The following is a 23586-nucleotide window of genomic DNA, read 5'->3' as shown; positions in this document are numbered from 1 at the left end:
CTCCTATCTAGAACAGTGCGATTCCAATCGTACGTCTCTTCCCTTTCACCCCGTGCCCCCCATCCCCACCCCTAAAAATCCCTCTATGCTTGCTGGGTTATACAAACCTCCCTCACCCACCCACCCGTCTCCTGTCCCTCTCCCTGCTCCCCCCCTCCCCGCCCCGGACTCACACGTCCAGCGAAAACTTTAGATTAATTAAGGAATGGTTATTTAACAAGACAATAAAAATGCACACAGCTTTGGAGGTGCACGGGAGTTAGATGTCCTGTAGATCTGCAGGTGAACTCCACCGATTCAAACTGTCCTGGCGAAGGGCAGCAGAGACCAGCGAGCTGTGGATTCTGACTGCCTGGCTTAAGACACTTTCCTTACTTCAGACTCCAGTTCAGGGTCAGGCTGTGAGTGGGGTAGTTTTCCAACCACGAAGCAGCTCAATGGTTTGTTTTTCATTTGTGTTTTGTTTGTTGTGGTGTTTTTTTTTTTTTTTTCTTTTTCTCTTGTTTTAATGATTAATTTGGAATAGGAAAGTCAAAGGAGATCAGGGAGGAAGGGAGATGAGGTGGGAGAGGACATTCTCCCCCTCCTCCAGTTTAATAAGCACCAGAGTATTCAAGTCTGTCCATTCTGAGATTCAGAGCTGCTTCCGCAGTCAGCAGGCAGAAACTAAACCTTTCTCATAAGAGCAGCGTCGTTTTGGTTGGGGTCCCTCATCATCATCATCTTCTTCCTCATCTTCCTCCTCTTCTTCCTCCGATGATGAGCTGTCCAGTGTTAAATCCACAACGTCAGCAGTGGCCTTGCCGTTCTCACCGTTACCGTTAGGAGTGGGCAACAGCCCGTTCACATCTGAAGAACCTGAAAGAGGTGGGGGAGGAGAGAGGATTAATTAAGACACTTCACGCCCAGTTGAGGGGATGCTCCAATACTCTGGGTCTCTCATGGCTGTGTGGTGCTCGGAACAGACTAGTTCAGTTGGAAGGGCCCTACAGCGGTCACCTGGTCCAACGGCCTGACCGCTTCAGGGCTGACCAACAGCTAAAGCATGTTCTTAAGGGCATTGTCCAAATGCCTCTCAAACGCTGACAGGCTTGGGGCATCGGCCACCTCTCCAGGAAGCCTGTTCGGTGCGTGACCGACCCTCTCGGTAAAGAAATGCTTCCTGCTGTTCAGTCTAAAAGGCAAAGGAAACAAAATCCATTCAAGCAGCTGCCTAAAAAAAGAGCCAACGCCACAAACCTGATGCTCTCTTTGTGGTCAGAACTCGCTACAGTGCCCAACGGCACTGGCACCAGCCTCTTGGAAGGCATCTGCTCGAGAACTGGCTCAGCAAGAAGTTACACAGCAACACTGCCAACCCCGTCAGCAGACGTCACCACTGCTAGAGGACCTCGCACAGCCTGCCCAACAGACAGCCCTTCTAGTCAAAATCCTCTTTTCCCCACAAAAGTAGTACAGTGCAGCTCTGGGCTGGTCTTGCCGATGACGTTTCAGGGGTCGTTGCAGAGGTACCGACAAACTCGTTCGGTGCCATACCGGCAACAACCCAGCCTTGCCGATTTAACCCCGTTTGGGCTGGGCCCTCCTCTGCAGGGATGCAATGCACCCTGGCAATGCTGTTCCCTTCTGGAGAGGCTGAAAACGAAGGGGCTATCCAGAGGAAGCTCTCCGAGAGCCAAGCTCATGTTAAGGTATCACACAGCTTTTCCCAAGCCAGATGGGGAACTCTAGTTTTGCAATTTCTGCACATTTCCTACAGTAATTTAAAGCCTTTAGCCCCAGAGATACTCACCTAGAACTAATATTGGACACTGAGGGCTGCAGCTCCGCTCTTTCTCAGCTCTGATGGGACACCAGGAGCCATCCACCAGGTACTCTATTTCATCCGCATCTTCACATTCTGTCAGGATCTTTGACAGGAGCCTGGACAGGAGAAAAGATGCCATCTATTAAGCTCGAGGCAATCAGCAGAGCGCATTTAGTGATGGGCCATCAACCTGGATCTTCACCTTAAACAGTCCTAAATTGAAAAGAAATTTGGTGTTAGCAGAAGGCTGCCAAACAGATAGCCCTTGCATTCAAGGGCTTGTTTTATTTCCCATAAAACAAGTACAGGTTCCGACAGCGCAAACCATCCCAGTCCTTCCTGACAACGTACCTAACCCATGAACTAACATTTTAATTACGTGCAATTAGAAGACAGTCTTGCCTCTTCACCCGGTTTCCCAAGTCTGTGGTACCGCTTCCAGACAGACGTCTGATGCCCCATCTAGAGCTGTGTCAGGGCTGGTAGAGGTACATTCACACCAAGGCATTAGCAAAAGACAAAATATCCTATGACATTACGAAATAAGCAATCCAAACAGCAGCACTTCACTTCCTTCCTATTTTTATTTCCCAAAGCCTCCACAGCAGCCACCAAAACAATATATGCAGCCTCCTGCAACAGGAAAAAAAATCCCACATTCACCACTGAAAATACACCCAGTGTAGATACCTCCATGTCAGCCATCTCTCATCGCAGAGACGCTAACCAGAATGAGGCCCTTACTCTGGCTCACTGTGCCTCAGAAACTGGGTACTGGCTTTATTCTGATATGTCCCACCATTCGCCTGGGGTGTTTATTTGGACACGCTACTGGAATCACTGTTCCACAAGGCCTTATTCACTCCCGGACCTGAGCATTTCCCTTCCGTATGAAGGGGAGCTAATAGAAAAATCTTACAAGCTCAAGAAAACTATTTGTGGCACACTAGTGGGAGAAAGTTTCTGCTTTCTCCCAGATCAAGTAGGAAATGTGTTTGCACAGACAGTCCTGTCATCCGGCAGAGCAACCACCAAGGCTGCCATTCCAAAAAAGCTGACAAGGCCCAGAGGATCTGAGACTCGACCAACCAACTACCTCCTCAGGAGCCTACACCCCTTTTTTGACTAACAACATCCAGCTGTGACTGCCAGGTTCCCTCTAGCTTACTTTCAGGGAGGTCTGGAGACTACCTTCATCCAGCAGAACCGGCACTGAAATCCAGTCTTGAGCACTGCAGAGAAGGGACAAAGAAATCTGCTGAGCCTTCACCAGTAACGACCTCCTCCTCCTCGTCCAGGAGGAACATGTGCATTGCCAACCTGTGGAGGTTCCACAATCCAGCCCCTCGTACCTTCCCCTTCAGCCTCAGCAGCCTTGTCAGAGATCTCAAAGGAACTGGATTTTCCTGTCGGTGTTGGCCAGAGGACAAAGCAAACAGGTTATCTATGCCTAGGCTGCTTCAGACTGCCTAAAAAGCCACAACTCCTGGATCAAATCAGTACCTACAAACACAGCAATGCTCAGAATATTATCAGCCTGGCCCTGGGAATATACCACCCAGGCTGAGACTCGTCTGCTCATCTTGTGTGCCAAGGGAGCTGGATGCACCTGAAAAATTTCTCTCTAAACTCTCCCTACTTTTGAGGGAATCCACATTAGAGGCCAATTATACAAGCCATGAGGGTGGAGATCATTTTCCAGAAGCCAAGAACCACGCATCTTGCTCCACCAGTCCTCAGGGTTGCTCTCGGCTTGGCTAGCATCACTATGGATGTCAGTGGTCCCAGCCCATAAAAAACAGGCTCCCTTCATTTTGAGGCAAAGCAGCTTCATCTGGGGGGTGGGTGGAGATTACTGTTCACATTAATTCACTCCTTGTTCCTTCCTTTACTCCTGGAAAAGAGCCAGGCAATTTATTGTGCTCTTCTCTAGAGATAGCCTCTGGAACCCATATTTCTGGAGCTGACAAGCATCGTCGCCAGCTTTCTGGCTTGCCTCAGGTGGCCCCTGCTGTCAGCCTAGCTCGTTCTGCAGTCTGCATATAGGACTCCCTCTGCCAGGTCTGCAACGAGGAGAGGGAGATCTCCTGGTTTTTAGAATAATCCTCTTGGCACACAGCTGCCTTTTTAAGCTTTCCAGTATCAAACCTCACTCAGACATATGAGCATTACCTCCAAAGTGTTCTTGTACTGCTGAACTGTAGCACTTCAGCTCTCTTAGCTTATGGTGAGCCCTCTGCTCTTCTCTTTGGTAAAAAGACAGAGCAAACTAACTCTAGTCCAGAGATATGGGAAACACCATTCCCATATGGACTGAAAACCAGATGACAAGTTGAGTGGCAAGTCTAAACCAACCTTTCCCCAATTCATGGCCGGAGAGCTCTTGGCAGGGCTTGGGGCATGCATTTCTTGCCTCACCCTTTTCCAAATGCTGTTTGGAATTTACTTTGCTTTAATTCCCTCCTGTGCTTTTACAGCACCACTCCAACTACGCCACATTCAAAATGAGACAGTAGAAAGAGAACATCCCTCGTGCAGAAGAGACAGGGGCTGCCTCACTGCAAATACTGAGAACGGGAATGCTGGTGTGGCTCTGTCCTTCTGGCCCACTACAGGGCAGGCAGCAGCCCCAGGAGAGTAGCCAGACCCAAATGCATGGCTGGGGCAAAACTTTGCAGCCTGCCCTTCACAAACCCGCTCTAAAAGTGCTGTACCAAAAGCCGGTTCCCTCCCAGCATACCCCGTTTCCCTGACAAGTGCACCAGTGTCCCCTCCCGCACCAAGGGGGATGGTGACCCCCAGCAGGGAGCACCCCAGGGCCCACTGAGCACCCCAAGGTCCTGCTGCACAGGCTCAGCCTGCTAGCAGGATCAACCACCACTGGGTGTCCCCAGAGGAACCAGGGTGGGAGGCCCAGGGAGCCCAGGTAGATCCACAAAACTTCCAGCCTGGACAATATATCCAAAGCATTTTAATTCTGCCCCTCCAGTGCAATTGAACCTGCTGCTTTTTTCCCCCCTATAGGCATGCGAAACACAGAAATAGTCCCTACTGAGGCATCCTTCCCATCCCTGACACTGAGATATTCACAATGGCCACAGAAATTGTACTGGAACAGTCACACAGACCGTACAAAAATCTTTCCAAATACTGCATTTGTACCTGTCTCAGGGGCTATATGTTGCATCATGTTGGGTTTAACAGCTGGCAGAGAAGATCCCCCAATCACATTTACAGCATGCCAAGAATTGCTTGTGACCTGATGAGCACCTCACACTGACAAGAAAACAGGAAGATGTTTCCTATCAAAAATCACCTTATCAGATGCTTATAAAGTGGTTTATTCCATGCAGCATGATATCGGTCAACCAAGGCGGCTAGTTGTGTGGGTTCATCAGCCTGATGAAAAGAGTGAGGCAGTAAATGCTTGATTCTCAAAACACTTTAGTGTAATCCAAAAAATTAAGAGCGGCAGACAAACAGCCAAGCCTTGCTCTAACACACCAAGACAATTAAGTCAGAATATTATGCACCAGCAGAATAAGCTTCCAACTTTGTTTCGAGGTGAACTTCAACCAGATGCACAACCAAAAGACAAGATGCCGCACCCAGCGGAGAAAAGAAAGGGGTTGAGGACAAAGAAGCCTATGTACTCACCCATCAATTATTAGCTGGTCATAGGGTGCTGGTTTGTCACACACAGGGCACATCCATGTGGGCTTTTTCTCATTCATCTGTAGGTAGAAGACTGCATCAAAGCACTGCAGATGTGCACAGGTCTCCGCCCGGCACGGGACAGACAGCCGCATCTTCACTAGCTGTTGAACCAAAAAGCAGAAGATCAGCAATAAAACCCACCCAAGCTACCACCAGACAGTTCTCCTCCTAAGCAAAAAGGTTCGTTAGCTTACAAAGATGGTCTGGCAGTAGAATAGGATTTCTTGACAAAAACAGACTCAAATATATTGCAAAGACTTACCGGACAGATAAGAGACACACGAACACCTGTAGTGGCAATTTCACTGTCTGGATCCAAGCGTAGCTTCTCTTTTACTGCAGTAAGAGTAGAGAGCACAAAATTGAACAGATGCAAACTTAAACCTTGGAAACAACGTGTAGAACAGCTCAAGCAGCTCACTGACAGCCCTTGGCTGCGTACGATTCATTTTCCCCACAGATGACAACCTCCGCCAGTCAGGGACAGAGGACACAGGAGGCAGAAAACTGTTGCATTGGACCAGGCTTGCACAATCTGCAGAGCTCAGTAGAGATGCTGCTTGGCTAGCCAAAAACCTTGGGCATGATGAGGCAGTTCATGGTCTACAGGCCAGCTAGAGTATTTTTCGGTCAGCCAGGACCACGTTTTGTTACAGACCCCCCCATCCCAACAACCCAGCTCTCCCAGCCAAACAGCACATGCTGCTTCTCATCCACGCAGACCAAATGAAGGAGCCGGGATGGACTCAGGTGTTGGGATGAGGGCAACCAGCTTCATACTAACTGCTAGCTACGCTGTTAATGCTCTCCTAGCGACCCTTCCACCTCTTATTTACAAACTACAGGCTGGGTGGCTGGGGTACACAGAGGAAATCACACTGCTGACCAGCTTTTTCATGTTAATATTATACCAAGGCAGCCAAATGGGAATTAGCATTGTCCCCTTTTGGAGGGGACTAAGACACCCACATACCTGGGCTTCCCGCAGGGAGGGAAAGAGTGGATGGACAGAGCTCTAGCACATGGCAAGACTTCTGGAATGAAGTCAGTTTAGGCTTATCTGGTCATTAGCATAAGCACGATGGATTTTATTCCCTTCCGAGATCAGTGGCAATAGGACAGGGTTAACTGCCTCCCCCTGCCCCTTGAAATTCAGAGAAAGTGCCCCCAGAAGTGAGCAAACATGGGATACAGTCAAATTGACAGGAAACCACATCCCGTCATTTCCCCATCAAATACACAAGCCTCCTCTTAGCGCTACTGGGCTGCATCTCTTCTGTTTATATGCTGGCCAGCTCGTTTATTCCAGCAGACTCTTTCACGGGAACCGCAAACAGACCCAGAGGTACCAGGGCAGACAGCTCAAAGAGCAAGACAGCCATGCAAAAACGGTCACAAGCAGCAATCCAGCATATATTTGGAAAGAATCAGATGGTAGGAAAGGAGGTAGAGAATCCTGCCCCTGCTGCTGCATCCTGAAAGGAAAACCCAGAGGAGCTGCAGGCAAATCAAAAAGAGCAGCAGACGTGCAGGTCCCACACGTGCAGGTCCCGCATCAAGGTGCGGAATCAACATAGAAAATTAGCTTTAAACTACTACACAACTCCTGAAGAGTAGCTGCTGCTAACACGGCTGTCTGAAAAGGCCTTTGACACTTCCATCACCATTTTTCTTTGGAGCAAGTCAACCATTTATTTTGACCTTTTCAGATCATAACAAGATGTCTCCAGACAATGAGGTTACATGCCGTTTTGCAACACACAGCTCTAATTAGAGAGTGACTTCTCAGATGTGAAATTCCCACAAGATCACAAGATTTGGTGTTGTTTTCTTCACGTTAGGAGACTTTTCATCCAAGCTTAATTTTTTGTGAAGTTCTTTGTAAGAGCCTTCTCTGTGCATCAATTACGATGATTCATGGGAAGGAGAAATGGGCATTTTCTAGGACCTCCCGATTAGAATCAAGCTGTTTTAAGGCTGCGTTTGTATCCAAAGCCATGTATGCAAGGATCTCTGTTTTCAGACAATGTTCCTATACTAAAGTCAACAGAAGCATATGCAAAGGAAGATGAGTCAGCCCCGAGATGCAACCGAAGTCAAAGGGCAGCTTTAGTGAGTACTGAGGGATATTGCAACGAACGTGAAATGGAATCATTTGCAGAACAGACCAGAGCTACAAAAGCAAAGTTTACAGGCAACTTGTGCTTGCCAGTTTCAGATGTTCAAACAACTTCCAAGCAGTAACAGGCGAGAGGAACTGAAACAAGACAACATTCCTATTTGGTTAAATTTAAGGTCACCAAAAGCAACTCATCTGTGCCCCGAAGTCCAGCCAAAGCTGTTAGTTATCTAACTCAGTAGAACTGGAGGCACACACTTGTTACCGCTGGGAAAAGGCAAGAAAGCTGCTTTTAGAACATCTGCCTGCCACTCTCGGCTCAAGAGGCCACCCTGCAAGTGCTCGCTTTAAAGGGAATGGCACATACTGCTGAGCCTGGTTTCAAGAAGTGTCAGAGATGAACGAGAGGATCCTCTGCAGTTTAGGACAACTCAAAAGCCAGCCTCTGCTCACTTCATTTAAGGTTCTGGTGAACAGCAAAAAAAGGGAGCAGAGCCAGTGCCTCGGGCTTCTGAGAATGGTGGATATTTAACAAATGGAGATTTTAATTTCTTATGTCAATAGGTAAGTGCTGGCTGTCAGAGTAGTCTAATGACTGCCATGGACAGTATTTGGTGTGGCACACAGATAAAGAGCCATTCAGCATCTGCTGCAGAAATGCTGCACTAATCATGAAGATCAAAAGTTTGGCTGAAGCAGCAGTGTGTCCCACAAAGTGCATTAGGCATCTGAAGACTGGACATGCCTGGAATCATCATCTGCCCTGTGAACTACAACCTGTCTTCAAGATTGTTTCTTATACTTGGTAAGAGTTGTCCATGATCTGAATAGCATGTTTTAAAGACCATCATGATCCATGGTGTTAGTTCTCCCATGCAGAACTAAATAGTAAGAATGCTCTCTCCAGTAACATTAAATAACTGGAAATCCTCCAGACTCTCATGAGCTGCAAGTCAGACTCTGCCTTGGAAAGGTAATTTCCCCTCATTTTCAATAATGTTTTGCATTTGCCTCATACCACGATGATTTACCTGAGTGGTCTAGGGTAAGCATCTCTCGGGATCATCTCTTCTCTGAAGCTCTCAACGCATATGAAAGTGCTGGTGGTGAAATCCCACTGCCAGCCCCTAGGATTCACGGGGGGTGGGGCAGCAGGACATTTTCACCAGGATCCCTTGCTCCAGAAATCTCCTTTGGAAATAGTGCGGGTCAAGGCCGAGGTGCTGTGGTAATGTTCATCAGCTCATAATTACTCAGGTGAAGGCATGAAGCCATTCGCGTCAGAATGACACTGGCCCTCAGCGGCACTCACCACGATACGACCTGGGGACAAATTCTAAATCCAACTAAAGTGATTCAGAGCTTCTGCAGAGCCACGCGAAACACGCGCTGCAGAAGTGCTGCACTTGCACACAGATTTGGGGCAATTTCACACGACTGACATACAGCTTAGCAAGCCTGTTCAAATAAAAAGTGTTTTTATACAACTGGAGGAAAGAAATTGTATAAAACTTGGCAGCTGTTCCCAAGCATATTTCTAGCAGCCTGGCTATTTGGAATGCTGCAGTCTGACAGGCATACAGCCGACCTCCCCAAGCCGCCTCATAAGCAGACATACTCACCAAGTGCTTTGCAGAGTTCTGGATGTTTGATCCCAATGGTTTTCAACCTCTGCAGCAGCTCTGCTGAGGTCATCTGCCGCACTAAGTACAACCCCACGGAATAGCTCTAATGAGAGAAGGAAGGGAAAGAATGAGCAAGGCTGCTCTTTTGCGCTCGGTCGTGCAGTCCTGTGCGATTTCCTTTGGCACGTACCTTCCCGTAATTCCCCCAGGTAATGGTGATGCGATTGGTTGCTGCAGACAAGTACATGAGATGGGTGAGGTTGATGGGACGACAGGGCCTTTTAGGTTCCACTCCAGGTTTGTTTGATGGATAGTAGCCCTAAGGCAGAAAGATTAAATATATATATATATTTTTTTTACTCAAGATGCTTCTATGTGGGTTCATCTATTCATCAGCATCACTAAATTCTACTCACCTACAGTTTTCAAGGATGGGGGTAGAAGGGAGCTGAACAGTCAGACCGAGCGCAAAGTAAAAAGGATGGAGTCTTTTTGCAAGAGCAGTTTATTAACAACATAGCTAATCCATTAGAAAATTAGCTTTAAACTAAGCAGTGCACTTTTATACTCTGGCTTCTTGTCTGCATTCATCAGGAAACCAATTTCTTTCTAAATTACACAAGTCCTTCCAAAGTTGCAATGTCACACCTCCTGGCTGAGCTGACTTACCGGCACTGAGCAGTAACTATGATTCACTTTCACTGCAATGTTCGGAGGGTACTGATCCTCCTGAGGAGAACTAGTGTCTGTGTAACAGATTCTGTAAAGAAACGACACGTCTCTCAATATCCCCATGCTGTTTGCATGTTCAAAGCTCTCTGCACATCAAACAGCTACCAGCAGTCAACCATCACCACACCAACCCATGCTCCCTCATCTGGCCAAAGCAAAGCCGATTCCACTCGGCTCTCCCAGATCTGATGCAGGCTTGATACCTGGGCAGCAAAATCTGACACACTGCTGTTTTCTACTGCAGCACTAACTCAAGCAGTACATGTAGGAAGAGGTTAGAAAGTAGAGTTTAAGATGCTTGCGTTAGGCACGTGAGCAAACAACTTACTGTAAGTTATCTCTGTAGCTACAAAAACCACATTGAAAGTTAATATCTTTTGGTCGTGCATTCCCTCCTCCCCTGTTCTGCACCTGATGTTAAATCAGCCCCATGCTCAGACATACCTTAGCACAACCTGAACCGATTTCACACCGGGTTGCAACTCCCTAGTAAATTAAAGAAGAAACAGAAACTTCAGATTAATTATGTAAAAAAACCCAACAAAACAAAAAACCACCAAACAAAACCACACAAAAAGAACCCTAAAACAACCAAAATCAGCTGTCACTTTTGCCAGACTCAAGAGTTTTAGTTTTGGGGGTTTTTTAATAAACCTTTAAAGAATTGCTTTACAGAAGTTTATTTAAATTGTACAATTCCCTCTGCAAATATCACTGGTCCTGTAATTTATTTTCCTAATGCACCATCTTCCAGCCTTTCTCTGGGTTTTCAAAACTGTAAAAGTGTTGGGTGAAAGATACCGGTTTGCCTAGCATCCTTCTGCTGATTTGTAAGCATTTACAAAAACTAGGTTTTAAGGTCAGGTCTACCTGACAGCATTCTTTGAAGACTCTCTTTGTTCAATTATTCAGCTAAAGCTGTTCGTGCAAACCAGGGAATCAAGTATTACGGCACCAGCAGAATGACTGTTAGTATCGCTAACTTCAGTAGTACTACCCGTAACAGGATTTCAACTGCTATCAGGAAAGAAACATATCCCAGAACAAGGGTATTTTATTAGGAGTCTTTAGACACATATGCAAAACATGCTCTAACTTCTGCACAGGATGCAAGGCATTAGATAAGATTCCAAAATTAGTCTTGATTTGCCTCTGACAGTGTTTCACATTCCAATTCAGTGTTTTAGTATCATTGTTTTGATTTTGGGGGTGGAAGGGATGGAACCTCAGTTCAGCTGACAGACAGGAGCTGATGTGGCAGTTTTAGATCTGGGGGAAACACACCTGGGTACCACCCACAAGCAGTGGAAGAAGATGGACCTGCGCTGTGTGATCACTCCAGACTTTAATTGAAAACCCTGCTATGAAATCATTTGCGTTACCGACAGTGAAAGTTTTCTCACAAATCTGAATATATGGAGAAATGAGCGCCAAGAATCGGCTACAACACGTGTAGTCTTTTATCACCCTGAAAGACTTCCGTGGTATATCATTTCCTTTCTGTTAAGTCTTCAAACAGCTTCCCCTGCACTGCTTCTGTTGACCTACTGGGATCACAACAGTAATCAAGCTATGGATATTCAAGAAATGCCATCTTTCTCCGACTCTATGATAACAGTATGATTTTACTGTAAAGAGAAATATTTAAAGGTTTTACACTTCGTTTGGAGGACCTCTTCTGCATCGTCCTTTCACAGCAGCAAGGACCAAGGGAGCAGTTCAGCAGAAGAGGAAGCCTTAGTGCCTGCACTGACATCTCTTATGCGTTTCATTGTTTGAATCAAAAGTTGCATCACGACAGAGGTCAAGGTAAATCCTAATCGGTGCAAGATGTTTTCTTATGCAGTTACTATAGCATCCTTTACAACAAGGAAGCTTTCTTTCAGATGCAAACAGCGTTACATGTATAGCTTTTGAAACTTTTGATGCAAAGAAAAATCTGCAAATATTCACAACACAAGCTCAACAGAGAATTTAGGTCATCAACAATTTCATACCGCTTTTTCCTGCCCAAACGTACTATTCAAAAGCAAGACTAGAGAAGCAGAAGTGAAACTTGGGGACTTAGATGGGTAAAATTGTACCTCCCACCGCCCCCAAAGCTATTTGCTTTACATGAGAAGTAGCCTGTCTGCTAATGTCCTCAAACAAACTGAGTCTCCTTGCAGAGGACAAAGGCTTCCACAGAGAGGGAACACAGAGGAATTATACAGCTACATTTTCTTGAACTATTAATATCCAACGAGAAGTACCTGGAATTTCTGATCAACTCCACTTGTCTTGGTGTTAATGCAAAAATGCATGGGCTTTCCTGAAGCTTCTCATTATTCTGTGGAACTAAAGAGGAAAAAAAAAAAGACTGTACATCAAACTGATAACATCTAGTTCTTCTTACATTGCTAAGCACAACGTGATTTTTTTTATCTTCTGGGCTATGTTTATTTTTAAGTCTTGTTTTCTCCCGTATGGCTGCACGAGAACTCCAACCACCACGCATTTTGGTAAATCTACCGTTGATTACAGCTTTGCTCATTTATTGTTTGCCTGTTTTGCCAGTTAGCACACTAATAGTACACACTGGATTTGGACCTGCTTTTTCTTTTTTATTTTTTCCTCCCCTCGAATAATCAATGAGCCAACAATTACGTGTTCATATAGGAACAAACCATAAGTGCCGTCACAGTGTGGAGACTAGAACTCAAAGCAGCATAAGAAGAGACCTATGCATGACATGAAAGCATGAAACCACCAGACTGATTCTGGAAAAGAAAGGAAACAACAACAACAAAGATCAGCTTAGGTAATAAAAAAGCATCACAAAAAACAGCTGTAAGAGACAAAACGTGACTTACAAACGTATGACCTTGAGGGTGCACATATAGGTAGGGTGCTACAGCACTCCATTTTCAGAAACACTTAACTGAGAACCCAGCATTAATTGCGGCCTTTTATCCATTGACAATTTTAAGATCAAATGCATTTAACATGGTTCAAATGAAGCTTGATGTGTGGAAAACTGTTACGACTTCCGCTCGGTGCCCTTTAATATATTCAAACATGTTAAGTTCAATTGTCAGTACACGTTTCCAACTGAAGTCGAGGCCCTGGGCTGGTGAAAGTCACAGGATAAACACAAGAACAGGAAGTGATAAAACAGCTTTTATTTTTTCTTTTTAGCTAGAATTAGATTTTTTTCTTTGCATCACTTCAATTGTCACTTTATTCAAAGCCAATATACCAGAATTTGAGAAGTAGAAAAAAAGTGTGCTTTACTGTCTATGAATAAGATGAGATGAAGGAAGGATAAAACCTCAACAGCTCTAAGATCTTGGAAGACACGGTGACAATCTGATTCACTGACTACGGATTGGTCATTCAGCTTTAAAAATGCAAAAGGGCTTTCAGAAATAAAAAAAAAAATTAAGGTATCTTTATGGACTTTTAATTTAATTCCAGTTTCCATCCAAATGTCTCTTGACCAAAACAACAATTGAGAAGTGAAGCGTTTCATAAGGACTGTTATTCTTAGAAAGCGATGAACGATAAGAACAACAACAAAAAAACCCACCTAATATTATTGCTTAAATAACTGTCTATAGACACACTGTCCTCCTGATTGTTGACCTACACGAAGACAAAGCAAATCTGATTCGGAAAACTGAGAAGTTGTTCATGTTTTATTTTGCATTTATATCAGCTCACCCTTCTTTTACAAAAAAAGCACCTGGCTGCTGAAAGCAGGCTGCCCACAGCACTGGCTGGCACCATCAGAGGATGCCATCAGCGATGGAAGTCAAACCCTGTGAAGTATCCAACAGATTTACTATCACCTCTCCAGCAAAATATTCTGGCATTAAAACCAGCACGCTATGGAATTTCAAACCAGGTAAGTTGCTCATTTCTGTGACACACCAAATAGTTGCTGACAACACCAGAAGTGAGTATCGCTCCAGGGCTGAGGCTGAAAGACCACCGCTACCACGTATGGGATACGACGGCGAGTTTGCACAGCAGTCCTGGCTGCAAAGCACCAGCTATCAATGGGCTACTCAGTTTGACTCTCCAACCACCGTTACAGGAAAACAAAAAATAGTCAGGTGCCTACGTTTCTCTACAGCTACTTAGTTAACAACTCTCCTCTTTGTGTGTGAAGTAAGAGAAACAAGCAGCACAGGCTCCCCATTTTCTTTATTTCTCACTGTGAAAGACCCTTCTCCAGGCAAGAATTGAGGGGTACTTCTCAACTGCACTCACAGAAAGCTGCTGGAGAGTCACACAAGGCACTCCAATGTTACCTGGACAAAAAAGAGCTGAAGGGAAAACAAAAATCAAGACGAATGCTGAACAGACTCAGGACGTGTCCATGCATACCTTGTTGCAGACAGCAATTCAGAACTGCATGCTTTGGAGAAAAGTGCAAGAGAACTTTCCCCAGAAGACTGGAAGAAAAAACGCTCCGAGACAGACCTGTGTAGACCTAATTCTCCTTCAAAATCTTAATGCTGGAAAATAAGCCCAAACTCCAGGAGGTACACTTTTACGGTACCTAATCAGCTATTCATTTCTTTGCTGAGCAGCCAGAAAAAAAAACCTACAGTTTTTTTAAAGCTAAATATTTTAAGATAACTGAGTTTCACCCTTTCTCCAGGACAGATGCCTCAGCACACAGCTCAGCTCCTTGACTTGTAAAACGGTTGCTTGGATCAATTTATTTAACAGTTGACAATAGCAGGAAATCAATTTTTAAGACTGAGCTCGATTAGCAATCCTCAGAATGAGTCAAGACATAAAACTTCCAAAACCCAAAAGGACTTGGCAAACCATATGCAAGACTTTAGCCCAACGTAATCCCATTCTGAGAAGCCAACCTCATCTCCAGCTCTAGACCTGGCAGGCTAGACCGTGCCATGCAAAATAAGGACTATATTGATTTGGGGGTTTTAGGGTTTCCCTGCAACAAGGGTTGGTTTTTTTGGGTTGTTTGTTTTTTTTTAAATGTAGCATTCCTCACTATTACACTTACTGGTCAGACTCGCTAAAGGCATTATATACTCCCAGGAAAGAGAGATTATATTGTCATCACCGTGGCTGGAGATCCCAAAGGTAGATCAGCCAGCAATGAGCTGCACGCAGGAGGCTTCTGTAGAGCTGAGGAGCTTGTTGCGTGTCCTCATTCACATCCCTACACCTCCAGAACAGCCCACCTCAGGGCACAATACAATATATAGATGTTTTTTCTTCCCTCCTTGGCTATTGGAACTACTCTGACTAGACTGAAGGTCATTTGTATTCATGTGGGGTCCTGGGGAGACAGGGCAAGTTGACTGTATAGCATCTTGTATTTTTGTAAGCGGCAGAAGCACTCATTTTAACGCATGCTGTGGTTTGTTTAGGTGGATATAGCACCAGTTTGAACACATGTTTTGCTGGGATTCCTTGGAGATTGCCCAACACACCGGCATTTGCTCTGCAGTCAGGGGAAGGCAGTTGCCTTTGCCACAAAATTGGTGGCCCCATTTACAGTGACTGAAACCCGGCTTCAGAAGAGGGTGCTGGAGCAGCAGTTTTACTACTTCCACACGACAGAGGAGCAACGCCACCGCTGCAAGGCAGGTATTATCAAAAGGGCAAAACCAAACAAATCCTGTTTACATTGACAGTAGCAGGACCTCCCAGCCTACGTGGCCTTCTGCTCCCACAGCTGCACCACAAGATCTCCTCTGGCATGTCTCCAGAAGACGACCAGAAGCCTCAGTATCTCCAGCAAGTACAGGCTGTCACAGCTAACATTTGGAACAAAAAAATCATTCAGAATTCCTTACAGCACACTATTACTGTCAAAAACTATATTCACACTGCTTTACCCAAAAAGGTGCCAGGGGATAAGTACACTTATCAGCAAGGTGCTCAGATACCACAGAGCACCATAAATACTCCACTTGTTAGCTACTTAAAATACAATGCAGGAAAGATATTAGTATTCATTCCCTCTAAAAAGGTATCTGATCAATCTTAATTTTAAGCCTTATCTACCCAAGAGAATTGCAGCGATTTCAGTAAATTAGAAGAATTCTTTCATGTTGACATCCTTAGACCAAACCAGAAAGCTGCAGCAGAAGCTGTTTTCACGTAGATAACTCAGATGCTAAACTCAATACTTAAATTGACTGAAATTGTGCATGCAGTTACCAAATATGATATATTAACTGGTTCACAATGGACCTAATCTATCTGCTTTTAGCTGAAGCCACCTTTGTCTACAAGTCTAATAGTAATTTGATAGTCCTTCAGGGAATCTGCTTGCCTACAGACCAAATTAGGCATCGCCCACCTCACCTTTGATCTCAAGGTAATCATCTCAAAGAGACAAGAGAGCCTTTTCATTAATAAAGGTGCTTCCAATTGAAGTCCGAAACATGTAAATTAAACTTCCCCTACTCCCACCATGGCTATATGCTTAAAATACCTCTTTTGTAGCCTTGGGAAATGAGGTACTACAACAGCAGCTGGGTGTTTCTAAATGGACCCAAGATCTTAAATCTCTTTCAGGTACTTCCATGTTATGAGTTTGAGGCTGACAAGGAGCTTATGCTTGGTCCAAACACAGAATGTGAAATCCGGACAACAAAGCATGAACTGGTGCAGCTTCCATATGGAAAAAACACTCCATTTTCCTCAGAGTGCTTTGTTTTATCATCCTTCCACACTAAGCAGAGCCCCATACAAGCATAACTTCTAATGTCAAAGTTATTCCAGCACCCGGCTGTTCCAGGTAGCAATGGGGAGCAGCCGATATCCACATAGTGTTGGACAGAGAAACAAATGCTGCTTTATTCACATCGGCATAGGCAGAAGGAATTATAGTTGCAGGTCACCAGGTTGGGAAAATTAAACAAGTGTCTAGAAGGTGTCGTTAGGTTCTGAACAGCTGACTGGGACAATGAAGATGGAACATCTGTTCATACCCAGCTACGCACCACCAATCCCCCACCGTTACGCAGAAAACACTCTCATCAAAAGGGAAATTAGTCAAATATGCTTTAGGGAACAAGCTGACCCGAGGGAGGTGTCAGCTAACAGAGGTGAGATACTAGATTTAATGAGACTGTGGTTCAGATCTGATGTAGAAGATTTAATGTCAACTTTTAACAAAATCTGTTAATCACAGTAAGTATATCCAGGCTCTTCTCCTCTCTCTGGATGTTTCCACCTTTTGAAAATTTGTTTTCCTTCAAAATACTACATTTGCGTTCCTGACTAACAAATGCCACCCCACATTTAAGACTGAACTAACCCGTTCCCCAAACAGCATTTAAGATTTTAGCTTTACACTGGCAGTCACCCCTCAACTGTTTAAATGGTCACAGCATTAACATATTTAATGCCTCCAAATGAAGATAAAAATTACAAAGTCTGATGAATTAGTCCTTTTTTTTTTGTACCTGCACCATCATATCTTCATCTATCTTTTTTCCTCCAATCCACATGCACATCAAACATTTTTCAGCAAAGAAAGATTAGCTTCCCAAGTTCTAGGTTCATTTAGTAGTGCAGCCTGATATTACCACATTGAGTTTGAGACACTGAGGTTCAGACGACTACAGTGATACTTCTCCTCTGTATACACTGTCTTCGCTACAAGAATGTTATATTTAACATCAGTGACAATACTCTTTGTTTCTCAGAATTAAAATAATGAAAAATCAGTCTCCTAGCCTCAGGGTGGGAAAAAGCACTTCGTCCAGTTTTCCTAGTTGCCCCTCAGAATACACAGCATCACGCACAAATAACTATGACAAGCACAAAAAAAAAAAAAAAGTCAGAAATACTGTTTGATGTGTGTACCACCCTCTTTTGTCCATAGGAGGCTTCAGGTCAGGTATTTTAAGCACTGAAAAATAGCATTAGTGTAGAATATGCCAGCATACTGGCTTAGCACAGGTGTGACACCAACACAGAAAGATTTTCATCAACATACTGCCAAATTACAGAGATGGAAGATGTATTATGATTCACAGAAGACTGCAACGTGCAACACAGCAGCATTTCCAACGAAGGATATGAAAGCTACAGCCAAACAACACAAGCTTTCAAATCACATCTCAAAGTGACCACATTCCTGTTCTAAGACAAGGGGAAAAAAAAAAACCCCAAAACAGATATAAACATTCTTCTCTAAATTCTAAGTATGAGGGGAGAGAGGGGGGAAGAAGACATTAATCAGTCTCGCCTTCTGTCACATGACTTTACAGATCCTTGAAAACAGTCACCTTTTTGACAAACTTGTTTCGCTGTTCTTTCCCACACCGAGTCCATCATGAATGCATCAGCATATTGAAAACTCACCTAATTCTGTTGGCTTCAACAGTTCATCCAGGGTTGTATAGAAGGGAAGTTTCACCAGCCGAACTTCAGGCTTTGCAACTTTGGGTGGCAACCTTCCCAGTCCGTTAAGGTATTTCCCGTAGAGCGCAGGATAGTCAATATTGGTAGTGGAGATAGAAGTCCGAGCAACGGTGCTCCCACGGTCGTACGATGAATGTATGGAGAGTGCCTCGGGAGACCGGTGCTGCTGTGGCTGAGGCTGCGCGACTTCAGAGCTCTTCTTGGCATAGCGAGTCTCATAGAGCTCCTTAATTTTCTTGAAAACTTCAGGGCTGCAGTCAAATTGGACCAATTGCAATGCTCTGGTGACTAGTTCATGTTTAAGTCCGCTTTTACTCCTGCCAACAAAACCCAGCAACATCTGAAGATCTGAGACTCGGAAACTCATCACCATGTTCTAGGGGATAAAAAATTAAAAATGTTCTTACAGTTATAAAAAAGGCAAAGTGTCAGTTCTCACTATATAACTGGAACCCAAAATACTAAAAAAATCCCTTACAAGACAGACACCAAACCTGCTGTTCAAATCAGCTGTTATTCACCTGATTAGCATCCCATTTCTTAGGTACTTATTTGAGCAAAGCAAATACAGAGGAGACCATCAATTGAAATATCACCAAAATCAGAGAAACACCACGACATTCATCAAATCACTCAAAAATAATTTGTGATAAATGCTAAGCATCCTCAAGACAGTTTGACTGGAAGCAGGAGTGACCACAAAGGAAAACGTCTCAAAGAGCAGGCCCCACACATGAAAGAGCACATTAACTGCTTTACCACAGAGGCTCAAGGCATCCAAACTTCCCAGGCACCTTTGGGTAAGAGAGCTACATTACAAACTTCATCTAAAATGGTATTAGCGTAAAGCACGGGAAGAAAATGCATGTGAACTGGAAAGCAGATGACATTTAAGTGAACTGGGGCTGCCAATCCTTTCATACTGCATTTCAGTGCATCTGTATATTATCTGTCCAGGCAAAAAACCCCTCCAGAATCCTTCCTACCTACACAGGATCTTTAAAAAAATATTATGTGTTTTAGACTATGGAAAGATATTATAAGATATTAAAGAGAGCAATATGTTCCCATGAGAACAATGCCTCCAAACTCTATTTGGGTGCTTTGCCAAGCACTCCCCCATGATCACAGCCAGTAGCTGCCTTTGCTGTTGCACTGGTACTTTTAATTTCAGTGTTTTGATAAGCAGGAAAAAACTATCTCATCTTCAAAAATTTACTCTCTTACTGCTGTGGAAACTCAGAAGGTCTGTAACTGTCAGCAGATTCAGAGACCATACTATATGGCAACTTTCCATCAGACTAAGACCTAGAAATTATTTCTGTTAAAACTACTGCTAGAGCCTGCTCAGATTGATGTTTCATTTCTCTCTTATGGCAAAGCAGCCTTATGAATACACAAGACAAGCTTATCAAGTGTATGTTTTTGAAAATTCAAGCTGCCCTGAAAATATACTTGATTGGTACCCACACGCATTCACTCAATATCCTTCCTGGTTTGTGGAAAACACAGGACCTCAAGAAGAAACCCCAGCTGTCCCACAGTAAAAAAACCCCAACCAAACAAAAAAAAAACCCAAACAAACAACCAGAAGCAGAAACCCAGCAGGTCTCTTTTCCCCAACCTATACTCCACTCTTGTTTGTGGATTAAATTTTAAAAAAACATAAAAGACAGATTTCTGTGGAAGTTAATAGTAGCCTTGTAATTTCCTGGAATGAAACAGATACAGATTTTTTTTTTTTTTTAATTAAGAAAGCTACTACTGACTCCAGAAACATTTAACAACTACTTTTGTGTGTGTGGGTATTAGACTATAGAGAAAATGTCATTTTATTTTCTCCTTTTTTCATGAAATCTGTCATTTAATCTGGAAGCCCAAAAGATGTTACATAAACATCACTGGCTCTAGTTAAAATTTTTGGCAGTCGTGATGTGTCCCAAAATACCTTTGATGAGAGGAAAAAAAGGCAGATAACTTTAAAGAGGAAAGAAAAGATGTTTAATTGCCAGAAAGTCAGGATTCAAGGGCTCTGCATTCATGTCACTGCTCACTAGATACCACCTCTGTGATCTTGGAGAAATCTAGTTTCTGTGTCTCAGTTTTCTCCAAAATGGAGAATGTATTGTCCTCTCTGAGGCACTCTGAGGATAAATAGCGTATTTGCAAAGATAAATACATCAAGGCAGCAGAAATACTTCAACAGCGTGGTACCGGGGAAGTCACAGGAGCACAGCAGACAGGTATTCCTGCACTCACTCTGTCTGTACCACCAGCCACTTGGGACTGTTGGTGCATAAAGCGGAGTTTGAGCTGGCAGTCTTCTGCAGGTTATGTTTAGAAGGATTTAAGATCCAGAAGGACGACCAGATTTGAGCAGTAACAGAAGAACAAGCTTCAGACAAAGAAAACCTGTCACTGAGGCTTGGACCTGCACGATAGCATGAGCAGTACAGAGATATCATTAACAACTGAGATCGTTAACGCTAAAGTCTATTCGTCCCCCCCAGGAAGCCTTGCATGTGAGTGGCACAGAGCCCATCAAACACCTGCTATGGGGGCAACCACAACGCCTTGGAAGCACACCTCCTCCGGAGTCCTGGGCTCAGCTCACAACACCGAGAGGGGCCCAAGAGCAGGGAGCGGCTACTGCCTCCCAAAACAAGACTCTTCCAAATCTTATTTTTACAGCCATGTAGCCACATCCTCACTGATGAGCTGATCCTGCAGGCACTAAACGCTTTCCATCCATTGGCGTTGCTCAGTACCACCCTCAGCGCCAGCTTCCCCATGATGTTGTTGGGTAAAGCCCACTCCAGTGCTGCTAGCCGGTCCTCTGCACTGCCACACACCAACAGCGGGACGCAGAGAAGTCCTGGCTCCCAGAGAGGTGCCAGCGACGGGGACCCAGAGGGAAAAGGAGACACCCACAGCAGAGCGAGGGCCCTTTCCACCAGAAGGCCCGATGGGGTGCACAAGACACCTTGGAAGCGCAATGCAGCTTCAGGCACATTTGCTGTGAGGACGCTTCACCTCACCTCACTACTGAGGAGCCTCATAGGCTGCCCCAAGCCTCCCCACCACGGAGAGCCAAGGGCTCTGCCCCAACACCGGGCACTGCTTATCCTGCCGCCATCCCCCCAGCCACGGCGAGACGGGCAAAGCCGGGCCGGGGCCGCTGTGAGGGCTCCCGAGCCCTCCGCCCGCCGGGCCCGGCTGGACAGCTCCGCTCCGCGCCCCAGCCGCCGCCGAGCACACCCCCGCCCCGCCGACCGCGCCCCCAAACCGGCCACAGGGAGCCCTGGGCAGGCCGCAGAGGGGCGGCTGGGCACCGGGCACGGCTGGCCCGGGGCTCCGCGGGGAGGAGGCGAGGGGCCCGGGGAGCAGGGGAAGGAGCTCTGCCGGGCGGCGCGGGGAAACCACCTGCGCTAATTAATCACTGGGAATTAACTGCGGGGGAGGCCGGGGCACGGGCCGGCGGCCCAGGGGCAGGCCCAGGGGCGGGCGGCTCCCCGGGGCTGCGAGCCGGGCCGGGCCGGGCCAGGCCCGGGGTCCGGCGGGGGCCGCAGCCGGGCCCGGAGACCGGGGCGGGGCTGCCCCTGAGGTAAAAAGGGGGGGGGGGGGGCGGTCCCGGGGCGCCGCCCCCCCGGCTCTCACCGCCGGGGCCAGGGCCGAGGCCGTGCCGCCCGCCCGCGGTCCCCCCGCCAAGGGCCGCCCGGCCCTGCTCAGCCCAGCCCGGCCCGGCCCAGGCCCCGCCAGCGGGGCGGGGGCACGGCTCACTCACTTTCGCCTCCACCAGCTCCGCCGCCATCTTGGCCTCCAGCGTCCACCGCGCCGGGAGCCGCCGCCGAGTCACGTGACGCCCGCGGCGGGGGAGGGACCGCGAGAGGCACGCACCGCCCAATCCGCGCGCGCGCTCTTCTGCCCGCGGGCCGCGGCCTCGCCGCGCAGGCGCAATGGCCCCGCCCCGCCCGGCACCGCCTTCCCGGGTGCCTTAAAGGGACAGCACCCCGCGAACCGGGGTGGGGGGTCGTCGGTGGGTGAGCGGCAGCCTTGGGGCTGCTGCCCGGAGGAGCGGGGCTGGAGACGTCGCCCGCAGCGAGCAAGAGATTGAGAGCAGGCGGGCAGGTGGCGGCGCGGCCCCCCGGGAGTGATGTGTAGTGCCCCCAAAATGGCGGCATGTGGATGCCCCAGGCCAGGCCTCACTGCGCCCGGTGTCGGCCTGGGCCAGCCTCGGAGCCCGGTGGGCTTGTCCCGAGGCCCTGCTTGCTTGTGCCGGCCCCTCTGCCGCCCCGGAGCGTGGCCAGGCCCTACTCACCCTCCCTGCTGAGGAGGGCAGCGCTGGGGCCATCCCGGAGGAGCCTGGCCAAGGCTGCGGGCCCCGGGAGGGGAGGGCCGGGGAAGGGGCTCCCCCTGCACCCCGGCCCCTGGCTGAACGCCGGGGTGTTTTGTTTTGGCCTGGGGTGTCTTTGGCAGTGATGCCTGGGGGCAGTTTTGTCCTGAAACCAGGCAGCACCAGATCTGATCGCTCGTGGTTTCGCTGGGAAACGCTTTTGAAAAGCAGACGGTTGTCGTAGGCTTTTCTGAAGAGAAAATGCTGGAGAAAAACCCATGAAAATGGCACTTTTGGATCTGTGCCTTCATCAGAGAAACCCAAAGAACATCAGCCTAACCCTCCTCCTTCTCCTCACCCTGCAGCAGCCTCCGCTTGAACTTGAACTTGCAAATCGCAGATTTTCCTGTTGGATCTCAGAGCTGCCAGACCCTCCGATGCCCTCCGCTAGCAAGGGATGCCGCTCACCCCTGCCTGTCTGCTTCAGGGGCCTCGACAGCCTCCCGCCATGCCTTCCCCTCAGACAGGCTCCCCGCCAAGGCACACGTGGCACCTCGTGCCCAAAACCAACCGGCTCCGTGGCGATGGCGTCCCAGAGATCCCCCTGCCCTCCTGCACAGATCAGCGTTTGTGCCTCCCATGGGCGCTTGGGGAGGAGACGTTCTCTCCAATAACCCATTCTTTGTTAAAAATACCTTATTTGTAGGTAGAAATTATTTCTCCTAGGCCTGATACTATTCTCCCTGGGGTCTGGTTGTTCCATTTCTAAGAAGCAAGTGCACAGTGGTGTCCTCTCCAGCTCCAGGCTGAGTTACCAGGAGGTAACCCCAGTAGTCGGGGTGAAACG

General features: G+C 46.8%; 1 protein-coding gene across 2 annotated transcripts; it reads right to left on the bottom strand.

The window, feature by feature from the left end:
* Nucleotides 1-473: 473 nt before the first annotated feature.
* Nucleotides 474-22351, bottom strand: PIAS4 (protein inhibitor of activated STAT 4). Of its 2 annotated transcripts, none has more exons than XM_075524417.1 (11): nucleotides 22191-22351; nucleotides 18347-18782; nucleotides 12253-12337; nucleotides 10445-10486; nucleotides 9938-10028; nucleotides 9459-9587; nucleotides 9266-9371; nucleotides 5787-5860; nucleotides 5465-5625; nucleotides 1793-1923; nucleotides 474-858 (listed from the first exon to the last, which is right to left on the bottom strand). In XM_075524417.1, exons 1-11 carry the CDS (start codon nucleotides 22215-22217, stop codon nucleotides 653-655), a joined length of 1488 nt encoding a protein of 495 aa, XP_075380532.1. In that variant the 5' UTR covers nucleotides 22218-22351; the 3' UTR covers nucleotides 474-652. The 2 variants fall into 2 exon arrangements, with proteins under 2 accessions (XP_075380532.1, XP_075380533.1); XM_075524418.1 differs by lacking the exon at nucleotides 22191-22351 and adding an exon at nucleotides 21445-21548.
* Between the last annotated feature and the right edge of the window lie 1235 nt (nucleotides 22352-23586).

Source organism: Mycteria americana, chromosome 24 (assembly GCF_035582795.1).
Source record: "Mycteria americana isolate JAX WOST 10 ecotype Jacksonville Zoo and Gardens chromosome 24, USCA_MyAme_1.0, whole genome shotgun sequence".
Classification (NCBI taxonomy): domain Eukaryota; kingdom Metazoa; phylum Chordata; class Aves; order Ciconiiformes; family Ciconiidae; genus Mycteria; species Mycteria americana.
This window is presented reverse-complemented; position numbering and strand designations above follow the sequence as displayed.